Source organism: Ascaphus truei, chromosome 13, assembly GCF_040206685.1.
Source record: "Ascaphus truei isolate aAscTru1 chromosome 13, aAscTru1.hap1, whole genome shotgun sequence".
Lineage (NCBI taxonomy): Eukaryota > Metazoa > Chordata > Amphibia > Anura > Ascaphidae > Ascaphus > Ascaphus truei.
In genome coordinates, this window is record NC_134495.1 from 22,327,425 (window position 1) to 22,342,482 (window position 15,058).

General features: G+C 48.1%; 2 protein-coding genes across 6 annotated transcripts in view; one reads left to right on the forward strand and one right to left on the reverse strand.

Moving 5' to 3' along the window:
- SF3A1 (splicing factor 3a subunit 1) lies at positions 1-14,445 on the reverse strand. Of its 3 annotated transcripts, none has more exons than XM_075568900.1 (16): positions 14,288-14,445; positions 12,983-13,098; positions 12,019-12,220; positions 10,224-10,481; positions 9,199-9,273; positions 8,004-8,154; positions 6,880-7,076; positions 5,940-6,057; positions 5,664-5,849; positions 4,957-5,078; positions 4,535-4,819; positions 3,026-3,233; positions 1,925-2,073; positions 1,713-1,814; positions 1,071-1,142; positions 1-708 (listed from the first exon to the last, which is right to left on the reverse strand). In XM_075568900.1, exons 1-16 carry the CDS (start codon positions 14,339-14,341, stop codon positions 607-609), a joined length of 2,397 nt encoding a protein of 798 aa, XP_075425015.1. In that variant the 5' UTR covers positions 14,342-14,445; the 3' UTR covers positions 1-606. The 3 variants fall into 3 exon arrangements, with proteins under 3 accessions (XP_075425015.1, XP_075425016.1, XP_075425017.1); XM_075568901.1 differs by having other exon boundaries at positions 12,983-13,095; positions 14,288-14,423; XM_075568902.1 differs by lacking the exon at positions 14,288-14,445 and adding an exon at positions 14,142-14,261.
- Positions 14,019-15,058, forward strand: part of CCDC157 (coiled-coil domain containing 157) — a 22,125-nt gene continuing 21,085 nt past the window's right edge. Inside the window, exon 1 of one of the 3 annotated variants that reach the window (XM_075568904.1) lies at positions 14,019-14,616. The gene's annotated coding sequence lies outside the window, so the exon portion shown is untranslated. The other 2 variants (XM_075568903.1, XM_075568905.1) reach the window with 2 other exon arrangements.

Consider the following 15,058-nt stretch of genomic DNA (forward strand, 5'->3'; position numbering starts at 1 on the left):
TTATTTTCAAAAGACCCCTTTATTTTGTATGGTAAAAGCCATAACATGCGATTTATCATCAACACACAGACAAGATCTCATGACTACTTTCTGTCCTGTTACTCGATGTTTTCATTTTAATTTCAAGATCAAAATAAAACAAAAAAAAAAAAAATGTGAGATCCAAGCTGTAAGTTGGTTGCAATAACTGCCAAGGATCGTAGGCAAACAAACAGAAATACGTATGTTGCATAAGTTGGGCTAGCTCGCCCCCTAGTGATCTGAGGGTTATTTAGAAACGGCTAGGTGTATCCAGAACTGAACAATCTGTAAATGAGGAAGTCTCGTGGTATAAAAACATACCTGGATATATCCAGATTCTCACAGTTAAACACAAACTAATAAGGAGACTGCAGGGATGTGTGGGAGATCACGCCTATTTAAAACACATTTATGGCAGAGAATCTTTCTATCTACAGGTCCACAAAGCCCACGTGTTAACCCTGCTGTTGCTTGGCAGGGCTGCAGTACATTGCGATGCGGTTTCCGTGTGTCTCATTCGTGTGTTTGGTAGGTTCTGGGCAGCGCTGCTGCGTGAGGCGTTTGCTCTGGCTTCACTTTATGCGGTCACTTCTTCCTGCCTCCTCTCTCCTTCAGAGCCAGGTGGATGGTGGCTCCGTTCAGCATGTTGTAGAAAGCTAGAGAGTTGGAATCCTTAATAAAGATACCCTGTAGTGGAGGGGAAAAAGGGGGGGGGGTTAAAGACATCTGGCTTCAGAACAGTGTGTGTTCAGGTTATAACCCCTTTGCTGCTCTGCAGTGCCATCTGGCAGTACAAGGGTTATAAGTTTGCCACAAAGGCTGCAAATCCCACTCGAGCAGGACCTGCTCCTGAGATCCGTTTAAAGCAGGGGTGCTGTCCTCAAGGGCCACCAACAGGTCAGGGCTTTAAGGCCATCCCTGTTTCAGGCTATCCTGAAATCCTAACCTAGTGGTGGCCCTTGAAGAATAGAGTTGGCCACTCCTGGTTTAAGCCTTGCGGTAAAGAAACAGGGGTGGTACCTGGCAGACACGCATAGGTATATACTCACCTCATACTGAAGCTTCTGCTTCCCAGCTGGCATGCCTGTGGCCTCGTGAATCTTAACCTTAATGACGGAGACCTGTGAAAACAGAATAAGGTATAAGTGGGACGTGACTACGACATAAAACTCCCCCTCTGCTCTTTGGTGGCTGCAGCGTTAGATCACGCTTCTAAAGACATACATGCCAGAGAAGCTTCACGTGTCTATACAAGAAAAGTGACCCTTGCGGGTTACAGTTTAAAGACTTCACTTCTTGCAACTTCATTTAAATGCATGAGATGCACTGAACTTCATTTGCAGCAGGTTAAACCCTTTCAGAGTACAACGCACCTAATCAAACACATTGCTCGAACGTCAGACAGTGGTGCAGAGGTTAACGCCTGTGACCGGTATGAAAGCTCAGGGTTTTCAGGACCCAGCTCCGCAAGGACATCGGCAGTCATTATGCACTAACAATTAAATTGGAAGCTCTTCAGGGCAGTGTGCTTGCATTGTCCCATCATGTGGTGCAAATACAAGAATCATACAATGCAGCATTGCATGTTTTCTCCTTTCATAGCCAGAGGGGTCTGCAACAATATTGTGGGTCCCTCTGTCAGTGGAGGGGTGTAAAAGGTTACCGTCTGCCCCCTCCCGCATGTTCCATACCTGATCGGAGAGGGGCAGTGTGAAGGCCAGCACCTGGCCCCCGAGTTTCCACTCAGTCTTGTCCTGCATGTTGGGAACTTGAACTTTGACCGCAACGGGGCCCTGCGGAATGAAAACACACGGGCGTGAGTCTACCAGGCTGTGGGAAACACTAGGAGTATACGCCGTCTCTCACTTACTACCTGACATTTGTACCAGAGACACCTACGCACCTTGTTTCTGCGCAGAAACTCCTCCTCCGGCATTAAGGCGTCCTCGCTCTTCATCTTCTTGGCTGTCGGCTCATCCTCCATAGGTGGAGGCGGGCGAACTGGGGGGTGAGGGGAGGTTCCGGGGGCGACGGGAGGTGCAGAGACAAACCCTGGAGGCAGAGAAGTGCAGTTGGAAAAAGCTTGGCAATGCTTCAGTAGTCATATCATTGTTGCATCGTAACACCGCTAAATGTCTTTGCCTTAAAGCAGAAATGCTGCCTGGCAATATTTCTACATATTTGGAAATGGAGAGGAGGGGGCGGGGGGCCGTGGCATTTTCAGCGCTGGTGTGTAATATACCTGGGGAAATAATATGGCCGCCAACTCTTGCACAATCAGCAAGCTGCAATGTATGTAAATCGGTCATCTTCTCGGAAATGGAGGGGGAGCACTACAAATAGTCAGGTTTAGCACCGAAGTCTCCGCCCTGCGGTTCCAATTATGCAAGATCACATTACTTTATTGTGGGGTTGCTGCTTTAAGCGTAGTGTCTGTTTAAATACCTTTTACTTAAGACTGTGATGGACTTATATGGGACACTGCTATATTTGACAACGGTTTTAAGACTGATCAAATATGCCGGGTTTAACAAATGTTTGTATCAGTTTGGGAGCACATCGGTTTGTACCACATGATAACGAGTTGATGCCTCTTATTGTTGAATAAAGCACATTATGCAACTAAAATTCGATCAATACTGTGGTTTTTGCCCTTTACAGAACTACCAGAGGTCTTGCACAATTTCTATACTGAACAACATTTCAGGGACATTGGCAAAATCGGATATCATTCCCCTCTTTTTCCTAGATTTAATGGACAGACCCGTGACTTTACCCAAAATATACAGATTTCTATTACGCAGAAGAACAGACTACGTACAATGATGCCGGTACACATTAAATTGGCTTACTACAACTTTGATGAAGATGCTACAATAGATGGAAATCCTCTTCTGCTGACAAAGGGGTGTGAAACATATAACAAAGCAGGATAGGGTATATGGGCTAAGGTGGTACACAGGATAACAGTTACATTCCCGCCTATAGCGCACACAGCACTCACCAGCTGGTACAATCATGTGCGGTGAACGCTGGGCCATCATAGGTGGCACGTTGGGTTGCATCTGGACCACGTTGATCCTCTGAGAGTGCAGGATGGGCGGCATGGGCGAGGCTAGGACGGAGCCCGGGGGGAGACGCACCATGGAGCCCATGGGGGGCCTCTGCATGATGGGCATAGACATCATAGTGGTGCGGATGGGAGGCGGCATCTAGAGAGGACAGAGACTTGGGGGGTTATTCATCAAGTCCATGGGAGTGAACGCCAGTTTCGATACATTAATCCATCGGTTAGTCGGGGAGAGCGAATACAGGCACGAGGTCAAGCTCTTCTGTTGCTGTGTCAGAGATGAGAATGCAGAGGCTGAGAGCTTCGTTGTACAGAACCTCTATGAGCATTCTCCTAGTACCTCGCTTTACAAGAGGGACCTACCCTGTCTGCCATCAGTCAAACGTTCCACCAGCAGGGTGATATATGGACTCGGATATAAAGCACCACCCTACAAAGCTCACAGGGGGTGTGGGAAATATGTGTGTGTATGAGGGGTGTGTGTGTGTGTGTGTATAAATTGTATCTAAAATTGTTGATGCTACTATTTAAACTGAACTAAAATGGCAATTATTAGGTGCACGGGAGTGCAGGTTACAGGGATCTTCTCTCTGCTCACACTATAGATTTAGAAAGGACACAGTATCGGCCCATCAACTCTGTCCTTTCTCCAACACACAGGGGGAACTTTTTCCCCATCACGGACGGATAGAACAGACGAGGCCTATAGCATATCATGTTCATTCGATGACCATTAGGCTGCGCATATAGTTCCGGCGACGTCGTGTCAAAACAAATGCATTGTCGCCGTCGTCGGCACGCTACGGAGCGACAGGGCTACCAAAAATCTGGGAGTCACCGATATTTGATTTTTTCAGCGACGGTCTCCCCTTGCGGCCAATCAGAGAGCTCCTCCGTCCCTCTGCCTTCCCCCTTTCTGACGTCACTGGCCTTATAGCCAGCGACGTCGACTAAACTTAAATTACAACTATCACAATGGCGACGGATGACGTCATCGGTCACGTCGCCGGCAGTATAAGCGCAGCCTTAGGCCTCGGACACGCTTACCGCTGGCGTGCTGAGGCTCAGGGAAAGCGGTTGCTTTCCCTTGCCTTGCGGTTGCTTGCCCGGCACGCCGTCAAGGGGCGGGCCAGTGGCGTCACGGAGCTGGTTCGCCCTCATTGGGCAAACCGCTCACGTGACCAGCCTGTCGCGCCGGCAAGCGGGGGAATTTTAAATTCCCCTAAGACCTACGCTTCCGCGCGCTTGCGGAAGCGTAGGCGAGCCCCTACAAAAGCCGCTCTAATTGCGACAGTAGGGGTTCAGTGCTGAGCGGGAGCGCGCGTTAGCACGCTTCCGCCAGCAAGCAGGGAACATGGCCGAGGCCTTAGGGACAACGCTCCTGGTTTGTCACATATATCCCCAGTAACATTATCCTTGTAAACGCGAGAGGTGAAGTCTTACCGAGGGTGGCCGAGACACGGGCGAGTTCATCTGCTGGTGGTGTGACATGGGCATAGGTCTTGGCACAGAGTTGATTGGGGGAGCCGAGTTGGACATATTGGACACAGAGGACGGGGGCTGTGGGTTCTCGTTTGGCTTGCTGGGGCCGATCTTGTCCTTGCCGTCCTCCTCGGGCACCAGACCCTTGGCTTTGTGGATTGCCTCAATCTGCTCCTGCAGGGTAATGTTCGCCTGTGCCGCCTGCTGGGTGCGCGCCATGCTGCCGGAGTGCCCGTCCCACGTCACCTGCAAGGGAAGGGACACAGTGAGGGGGCGGGCCTGGGAATGTACCCAAGCAGCCGCTGTGGGGCAAACCCTTCCCCCGTCACACTGCACAGACGGCCTAGTTCTGCCCTGGTATAAAACTTGGTTACACCGCCCACCTTCTCCTCAGGCTTCTGGATCTCTTCCTCGCCAATCTTTTTACCGATCGCCGTTTCTTCCACACCGAAAATATCGGTACGGCGCTCGGCCAGCTGCTTCAGGCTGCTCTCAATATCCAAGCCTGGAGGGGAGAAAGGGAACACGGGGCACGTTAAGATGGCAGCATTAACCCGTAGGCTGCTACTAACCCTCCAGACCTCACTGAAGGTGAAGTCACACTTGCAGAACAGTTTTTTTGTTGCTTTAAACACGGTCACCATGATGATCTTCAATGCAGAACTGTAACGATGCTCTCCCATAAGCTCATTCCAACACCCCACAGAACAGAAGGGAAACTACTCAGTCATCTTTCCCCATTCCTAAATACTGGAGCAACTGAGAATTTTTCCACATCGAGGCACATATTTAAGCCGCCCTAGAAAACACCTTATGGCCTCGTTAGTTTAAACAGACTATTAAAAAGGTGTATTATGGCGTCACAAAATTTCTTACGGCATAGTACTGCTTAGTTCACATGGGCCCATACTTCCAAAAATTTACAGAGCTGAAATAGAGACAACAGCCGATGCGCATTGCGCCTTTAATCATTTAGTGGCCAGATGAGCCTGCAACTCATTGCAACGTGCATAGGTTAAACTGCCGGAAAATAACATTCTCGCAGAGCCACACACCATTAACCCCTCCCTCTCTGGGGGAGGTTGCTCACCTGGCGCATACACCTCGTCATCCCCCTGCTTCTCGCGGATTGAGCGGTCCCGCTGCTCCAGCCAGCGCGGGTCCAGCAGCCCGATGCGCATGTGCTCTTGCATCTTGCTGGCGGGAATCTTCTCCCCGGTGATGGGGGACACCAGGTACTCGTCTGGGGGGGTGGCGGGGGGCTGTGGTTTCGAAGCTGCAGGGGACAAGAGGAGATGGGTGAGGGACACGGAAGACTAAACCCGGGACTGGCGAAGGGCGGGAATCAGACAGCGCCTGCACTCACCTTTTGGATCATAATCCTTGCGGACGATCACCTGATCTGGGGTGGGAGGGAGAGGTGGGGGCATAGGGGACTCGGGAGGAAGAGGAGCCTTCTGTGCATAATCTTCATCATCTGACCCCTAGGAAGAGGCAAGACAGTTTATAAAAGCAGCAGCACCCACAAACACACTCAGAAGTTAGCGCCTGCAAGAATATTTGTAATGATCCCTTACTGAGCAGCATACTGGAAGTTGTAGCTGTGTATCTGGGAGACAGCAATATTAGGACGTGTCATTACCACCAAAACGGATCGCATCCCAGTACTTGTATCGGAGAGGCAGTCTAGTGTTGCAAGCTTTTGGGGGGAACCCACTTAATAAGACCCCAAACTCCACCTGTCTGAACGGAAGCTTCCAAAGTCCTGTCCCACAATGCCATGCCACTGTGGAGGCAAAGCATTGTGAGGAGAGATTTTGGGAGCTCCCGCTGTAAGTGATGGCAATAGCCCCCCACCCCCACGCTAAGGGGTAGTTTGGGGTCTTACCAAGTATGCAGTCCCCCACAAGACTGTCCTGGGATCCGCCGTTACTTTATGGGGGGGTGCGAAAGCCTTGGAGAAACATCACAAACCCCTAAGGGTTCCCAAACCCCCCGTTGGGAATCACGGCCTTAAATGTTCTTGCTTGGTTTTGGCTAAAGTAACGATCACTTCATGTAAACACGGTCTGTTCTGTTTTGTTTACCTCCCTTCCTTATGCAAGTATTATTTTCTGTAGGTCACCAACATTACTAGTATATATGAACAATCAGACTTGATTTTCAATGGGTTAATAAATCACACCTAGATTCCAGTGCAATTGAAATGGATTGCTACAAAACAAAAAAACCATGGTTGATAAAGAACATCAGTGAAGAACGGGCAAAGACGTCTAATAAAGAGCTGAACTCCGGACGTGTCGCACCTCATCCATATCCTGTACTTGAGTGTCCTGGTCCATTTGGGACGTGCTCTCTTCTCCCTTCTTGTCCTTCACCTCCTCTTCATCGTCAGATTCCACCTCCATCTCCACCTCCTCGCTCTCTCCGAACTTCTCGTATCGCTCCTGGATTAGGATTCGAGCCCCCAGTTCCTCGGGGGTGGTGGGAGGTGGGAAGTTACCTGCAGCGGGGAAGAGATGTCAGCGATATGCACCCTACAGGGCCAGGCCAAAGCACACCCCCCATTACCCCCAACAGTATACTGTAAGGCCAAGACCCGCTGTAACAGCGGAGATCCTTGGCTGTCAGCACTTACTCTGCAGCCCAAGCACCCAGAGAAAATAGAGTTATTGTAAACCCTAGACACCCACCTAATGTAACCAATACTGTTCAAACTCTTACAATGATAACAATGACATGCCCCCGAACTGTAAAATCCAAAAGTAGACACGGGGTTTAGTTTCCTCCTGGGGAAACAATATGGCCACCAAACCTTGTGGCATGTGCGAGCCAATAGGAAGCAGCAACATCGTCAGTTGTGGGCTCCTTTTGGTTGACACCTGCAGGCATGTGGTTTCCTCTATGAGAAGCACTGGCACCTTCACAAGTCATTCATCAGGAATCGGAGGGTCCCCAGCGCTGGAAATAACATGTTTCAGCACCGGAGACCACTCGTTTTTTAGCGGGATTTCTGCTTTTAACCAACTTGTGCAACAGGGCATTGCGTCATAAAAGGAGAATTGATTTAAAAAGGTAGTAAAGAATGTAAAGATGTATGAAATACGCGGTGATGTTAGTAACTGCAATGGCGTGACTACCTTGGAATAGTTTCATATGCTACAACCTGGGGAACGAATACAGGTTCAAAAGCCAGCCTACATGCCCCTTAACTGAATAGTATCGCAGTGGCAGGGCAGCCTCGTCACCCACTGGATTGCCTTTTGACGAAGCACAAGGCAACCATTGTTTCACAGCTATGCCCCAGATGTAAAGCCGGTCACACACATGCACTATGCAAAATGCCTGCGCTCCGCAGAGCCAGGACGCTGTGCAGACTGACCGCGGCAGAGCCCAAGATCTCATTACCCTGCTGCTGTGTAACCGTTACCTTGCTCATTAGGCTGGAAGTCCACAGTCTCCACTACCACAAAGTCGTGCCAATCAATCTGTGCGTAGGCCACGCGCTCTCGCTCCTTCTCTTCCTCCTCCTTCTTTCTCTCTCTCTCCTGAAACTTGGCCCACTCCACTCGGTAACGTACCTGAAAGAGGATCAGAAACGAGCTTCAACCTCAGAATCACCGGTTAACGGTACGGGCACTGGGGTGTTGAACCCAGAGCTCAATGAATCCCTTTAGCACAAGCGGGCAAGCAACACGCTTAAGTTGTATAACGCACATCTCCTATGATAGGAAAAGTACACCGATAACTTGCCTTCTCCTATAAATTCCCTTATTCCATATCTCGTTATTCACAGACCTGCATCAGAATAGGTGTCTCGTTCACCTTCTCTACCCATTTGATATTTGACAGATCAAGCACAACAGAGCCAAACCTGTGTACACTCCAACCCACCCTGATATTACACCAACAGAAATCTTGGGACTATATTTGTAGTCTAAATTTGTTTTCCATTACCAACCCTTGTGGGTCAGACCGGTGTGCACATTAACCTACAGTTTACATCCTAAACTCAACCATAAAGATGAGATTTTTTTTAAGCATTGACTAAGGAGAAGGAGCGGCTCAGTGAGTAAAGACACCGACCCTCATAGCTCTCAATAAACCCGGAATTTGAAGCAGGGGCGCCTGGTTCAAATCCAGGTGTGAGCGCCTTGTGAGTCACTATCTCCCTGTGCCTCAGGCACCATAAAAAATAAAAATAAATAATATATAGATTGTAAGCAATCTATGGGCCATATAATCCCTGCAAAAATTATATGTACAGCGCTGCATACACTGTCAGCACTATACAAGAAAAGGCTATTATTATAACTGCATTTATCATTACTAGACGTCTCCATGCCAATTGCAAAGGACAAATGAATATCACACCAGTTTACTGATCTAATCTTACTTTTTCAGGGGTGTTTCTAAAGCGGACAGGGAGGAGTAGGGAGCTAGAGGCTGACGCCAGGAAGTAACTCTCTCACTTTAAACCGATAGAATTAACAAACATTGGTGGAAGATAAACTAGGACTTGACCTAAAAAGTTTACTTGGTACCTCAGCGAGTACAGCATTTAGACAATTAACGTCCAAATTGTTTTTGCCAATTAAAAACAAACTAGGGATACCAATAATTACCTGATCTAAAACCTCCGTGGGGTTCTCGGCCTCTTTCTTCAGCTTGATGAGTAATCCTTTCGGAGGAATCAAGATCTAAAAGAGAAGGGGGGGGGGGTGTCACTTACAGAGAGCTAACCAATGTCCGTGCAAAGCAGACCAGAGAGCACATGGAGTCATCCTTATTTATAGCCTCCCTCTGAACCAACCCAGTGCCAGAGAAGCTTGGAAGTGACTCACATTTATGAAAACAGCTGCCCGCCAAGCACAACTTGGGGAAGGGAGGGGGGGGGGGGGGGGTTTGAAGTAATCCCAAGAAGAAAATATATACACATTTTGTTGTAATGCTCGTTCAAATAATTGATCAGAGCCATTTTAACACAGCTCCAAAGACTACAAATGAAAACACTCATTGGTCTCTAGAGCGGTTGCACAAATACGAATAGGTTTTAAAGTATTCTTCTTGACGCAGATTCCCATCAGTAAGAAAAAAGGCTTAAAATGAGGTCCGGTAGTGTTCAGCTCTCGAGACCAGGTCACCAGGACATCAGAAAAAGGAGAGGTTGTGCAAAGACCCGCTGCTGAAATGGTGCATGGTCTGCAGCATAAAATGTACCCGGAGAGACTGAATAAACTCCACATGTACCGCTTGGAGGAAGAGACGGGAGACAATAGGAACTCAAATACATCAAGGGTTTCAACCAGGCGCAGGAGGGGAAGATATCTGAAAGGAAGACGTGTTTACACAAGAGGTCACGCTCTGAAGCTAGAGGCTCATGGGAAATGTGAGGAAGTACTTCATGGAAAAGGTGGTGGATTCATGGAACACCCTCCCCCGCAGAGGTAGGAGAAGCCAATACAGTAAGCGCGTTCAAAACGGCTTGTTATAGACACAAAGTAATCCTAAATATGAAAGAAATCAACAGAGCTAATAGGGTCCAAGTAGGTAGAAGAATTGACTGCGTGAGACGAGTGGTTCTTAACTGCCGCCAGTATCTATATTTCCCGTATGACCCTGCAGACCCAGGCATGCCGGGCAGTGGTACCTTAGTGTACTGTTCCACCAGCTTAGTGAAGTAGTTGAAGAGGCTGTGCTGGGGGCGCAGGAAGTCGAACTGGTAATTCCTCTGCTCCTTCTGCATCAGCTGGGTCAGAAACTGGCGCCCGTTCCGAGCCACGAACTGAGCGGTCAGCTTCACCACGTCCAGGTCGAAGGCGGAGATGGAGGGGGGGTCGGCCACAAACTCGAACTCCGAAGGGGGCTCCTTGGGAATGATGGACTCCTGGACAACCTGGGCTTGAACCTAGCAGGGAAAGAACGCCAGATGTGACCTGGGTGGCTGGATTACATGGTGCCACAGCACATAGCAAAGCACCGTGGGATCCAGCGGGAGTGATCGCAGAGGTACCATAGGATGAAAATAGCTTATCTTAGAAATGTATCACAGATCAGGTTTCTATGGTAGTGCTTGTAGAATCATAAATACTACCATGCTTAATAGTAACATGTTCCATGGTGTGGGTTACAGGGTGTAACATTCACACGGCAGATTTTCCTATAAGGCCTCTTGCCCTCACACACACTGGTCCATCCAACTGCCCAAGTGGTCAGGTTACTAATATTAAACCTGGTGGGCAATTCACGGCTTTATACCAGACGGAAAAAAAGTGTACTGGGCAATATTAACAGCTGTAGGTATGAGGGCAGAAAGACTGTTCAACTAAAGCAGTGGTGTCCAATTTTTGGGGGGTTAAGGAACCCTATGTGAAATTCTGAGGAACCCCAACCCTATCTAATAGTGCGCCTGAGATCAGATGCATTGTGAGGAACCCCAACCCTCTCTAATAGCGCGTCTGAGATCAGATGCATTGTGAGGAACCCCAACCCTCTCTAATAGCGCGTCTGAGATCAGATGCATTGTAAATTCTTCTGTATTTGGTATAATTTTAAAATTACAGGGAACCCTTTAGGGATGCCCGGGTAACCCAAGGGTTTCTACGAGCCCTGGATGAAAAACATTGAACTACAGTCTCAGAAACTCAGAATTGGAACCACAGACTAAACAAAACTGTGTTGGCAACATAATCGATGTTTAATGCGTACAAATGTCTTATTTGGCTCTGATTTCAAAACAAACATACTGATCACTCTTATTTTGAAATAGTAAACAGCAGTTATTAATTAATCTTAGTAGTCGTTGCTGTATGTTTATATGAGAAGATCCGTACATTACATTTCTATTTTTCGGAAACGGTTCCTGCCTTGCATTGAACTTCCAGCAAAGCAAATGCTATATATGCTACACTTAGGTAAACCGCTCATTGTCACTCACAGCGCTTGGATATGGAGGTTGGGCAAGTGCAAGAGATACTGAGAATTGTACTCCGTAAATATAAGCGCTGTGACATTCTATAAGGGTCATCTGTAAATGTGTATGGGTTTTAGATTCAGAGTACCTATGGGCACTTCCAGTTGATTAGAACTCTCTACCACTGAGTTCAATGTTAGAACAGCTAATTAGAATGTTCCATTTATAGTGGAGACCAGCTTACTTTTTATTAACGCTTTAATTATCGCTGAACCTCTTTGCTCCTTGTGGCAGCAAAGATATTAGTGAACAAATATGTTAATTGGTTAATATGTTAATTGGTCATATACACAGTTCCTGCAAGTATCTGTACTAGGTCTTCGTCTGAGCTACAGCTATGAAGTACTGGCATGTGATACAAAGGTATTAATTAATCCCTACTAAATAAAAAGGTGGGAGATAAAACTAGCCCTATAGTGAACACTGAAAAGTGGACCAGTGAGGCAGAAAAAGGCCAAGCAGGGCTGGTTACCTTATGCGGAAGCTGCTGCACAGACTGCTGCTGCTGCATGACTTTAGGGATGGCAGCGGACGGCTCCTGTGCCTTTCCTTCCTTGAACTCGTTGACCTTGTGCCGGTAGTAGGCATGGTAGGGGTCGTTCGGGTTTAGGAAGTTAAACTTCGGGTTGTTGATTTCGTTCTGACGGATCCGAGCTTCAAACTCTGGACCATTTCTGTGGGGGGAAAGGGAAGGAAGTTTTGTTGACACCCTGTGTTCCATGGGGCTCTGCAAAGCTGTGACAAAGCTTTAGTCCTAGGGGTCTCAAAACACGAAAGTGGATATTCAGTCAGTCATTCAAGTTAAGGACATTTAACACACAATCACATCTACTGCATTTTTGTGAAATAGCATCAGACTATATAGAAAAGTCTTGCAGGGCATAAATAGCCTAATTAGGCTATTTATGCCATGCAAAACTTATATCTGGCATTGAGTGCATATTTCTGGGGTTCTTTTGACCCATTCTTTTGGGGCTATTCTGTTATATATGGTTTACCCTTTTGCACCTGCATCTTTTAGGACCTTGTCATATAGGAGAGCAGACTGATTCATCAGTTTTTTGTTTATATAGAAAAGGCCCAAGTCTTCTCATTGGTTCTAACACCAGTAGGGTGTACAATAAGACCCTCCCCTGCCATTCACATGTCAAGCTCCCTGAAAACTCATTTGCTCAGTAAAATGTATTAAGCATCTTCCTGCTGTCCTTCAACAGCGACACCCGCTACACAGTACCAAATAAAAACTGGGCTTCCACCACACCAGCCGATCGTCCCTACTAACCCATTATTTCCACTGCAAATTCCTCGGGTTATGGATTACACATACTGCACAAACGTGTGCATTTCCTTTATATGAAATTAATGTTACCGTCTCATTTAAATGAAAGGCAACTCGTCGCTGGGAAAATATTTTCACGGCCCCCGGAGACGCTCACCTTGCTACGAAGCTGGCAGTCTTGTCCACGATGTTCCGGACCTCGGGTGGGGGGTAAATGATGCCCACGATGGGCTTTGACGGAACCACCTCTTCCTTCTTCTCCTCTTCCATCTGCTGCGTAAAGAGTCAAAACCAAACCAGGTTACCCGACAGATACAAACACTGGGAAATAAAGTGCCCACCCTCCCTACTTTTAACCCCTTCCCTGCCAGAGGGGCTAGAAACACGTTGCAAAGTACGTTCCCTTCTAGCGGCCTCTGTGTAAGATGCCCAGACGTTATAAAAGACAACTTCCATGTAATGTGCGGGCACTGGGGAAACATGCTCCTTTATGTTTATTGTACTTACGCTGCAATATATTTCCTTTTATTATACAGTAGTTACTTTGTCAAGCCACATATATTTTGTTTATACATTTAAAATATGTATATATTATATAGTGCCAACAAATGTATACAGAGCTTTACACAATAGACTATAGAATAAAAGGAAATAGCAGCACAGAAACATTAAGTACGTTATTATAGATGTGTATAATATATACATACACACATTCATAGCCTGTAATAGGCTACACATCACACACTTAGATTGTACGCTCTTCGGGACAAGGACTCCTTTTCCTAATGTTAGCTATGTCTCAAGTACTTAGGCCTGTAATATAGAGGGCGCTGGTGCGCGTGTCGTTTATATGTTGTAAGCGGTGGCGTGCGCGGCTAAGGGGCGTGGTTCTAGACGTCACAGCGATAGCCGCACTGTGATTGGCTGGGCAGCGTCATGTGGTGCAGCATCAGCGCAAAAATATAAATTTTCTTGTATTTGCTCTGATCTGCCGCGCAACCGCTCACGGCCTAGCGAGCGTCTCGACTATCAACGTCAACCTCCACAGTCAATTGTAATTGACGCGCGCGGTGGTGCACTATATTGCAGGCCTTATTCCCATTACGTGTTACAGTATATTATTATGTCACGTGTATTACTGCTGTTAAGCGCTATGTACATAAATGGCGCTATATAAATAGACACACACTTCCTGCCCTCTAATAATCAGGATATCAGAGGCTCCAGGTGAAGGATTCTCCTTCATTCCCAGCGTGGAATCGGATCCCCCCGAAGTTACATCACGTTATTATACTAGGAGTAACCCCAGTACCGGCCTGCTGACCCCGAGCTCGGTCACTTTTCCTCTCCGGGACCAGATAGGAGGATGGAAATAACTGGCGGGAGGATGGAAACACCGCGGCCTACAGCCGGGGCCTGTCCTGAATCAATTTCCCTCCCAACCGGGGCCCTTCCCCAGTACCTGTCCTCCATCACCCGCCTGCGGCGCTAACCCCTGCACCGGTCCGACCGGCATCGTTTCCTCTTTCCGGGGGACACACACACCGACAAGCAAGATGGCGGCGGCCTGAGCAGGGAGAGAGGCAGGAGATACCAACTCGGGATCGGGGGGGTGTTGCCCCGCGCGTTATTTACAATGCCCGCTTGTTTTGAGTGGTCTGGATCTGCACAACAATACGATGTTTTATGGGCTCTCGGTGCAGAGGGATGGCGAGGAGCCCAGGGGGGCCGTAGCTGAATGTACCTCTATGTGCCCCCGCCCTGAACACCCCCCTCGGTCCTAGTTTAATGGTACGTTCTGTTCCAGGGCTCGTGCGTAGCTTTGCCGGACACACGCTGGGATCCTGGCGCGTCATAGGCGACGTGCGTGGTTGCCATAGCAGCGCTGATTGTGTATGGATAGGAAGTGCGGGCGAACAGCCGGTACGCGATCCAGTGCGATAGTGACGCGCGATCACTAGGGGGGAATCATATGTCGCGATATTCCGACTGGGGTCTATATTACACTTTCCCATCCGCTTCCAGCGCATTACACCCGCAATATTGAAAAGAAGCACGGGGGTGGGCATTAATCGCGATTCACCCGCCTATTTAATTAACTCCTTTGATGCCAAAGCATTCTGCAATATCGCACGAACATTAGTCAAAGGCCGGGGGGGGGGGGGGGGGGAAGTATCAATATATCGCAATGTACCCTCTAGGGCCTTAACCCCTCCACTGCCAGAGAGGCCAG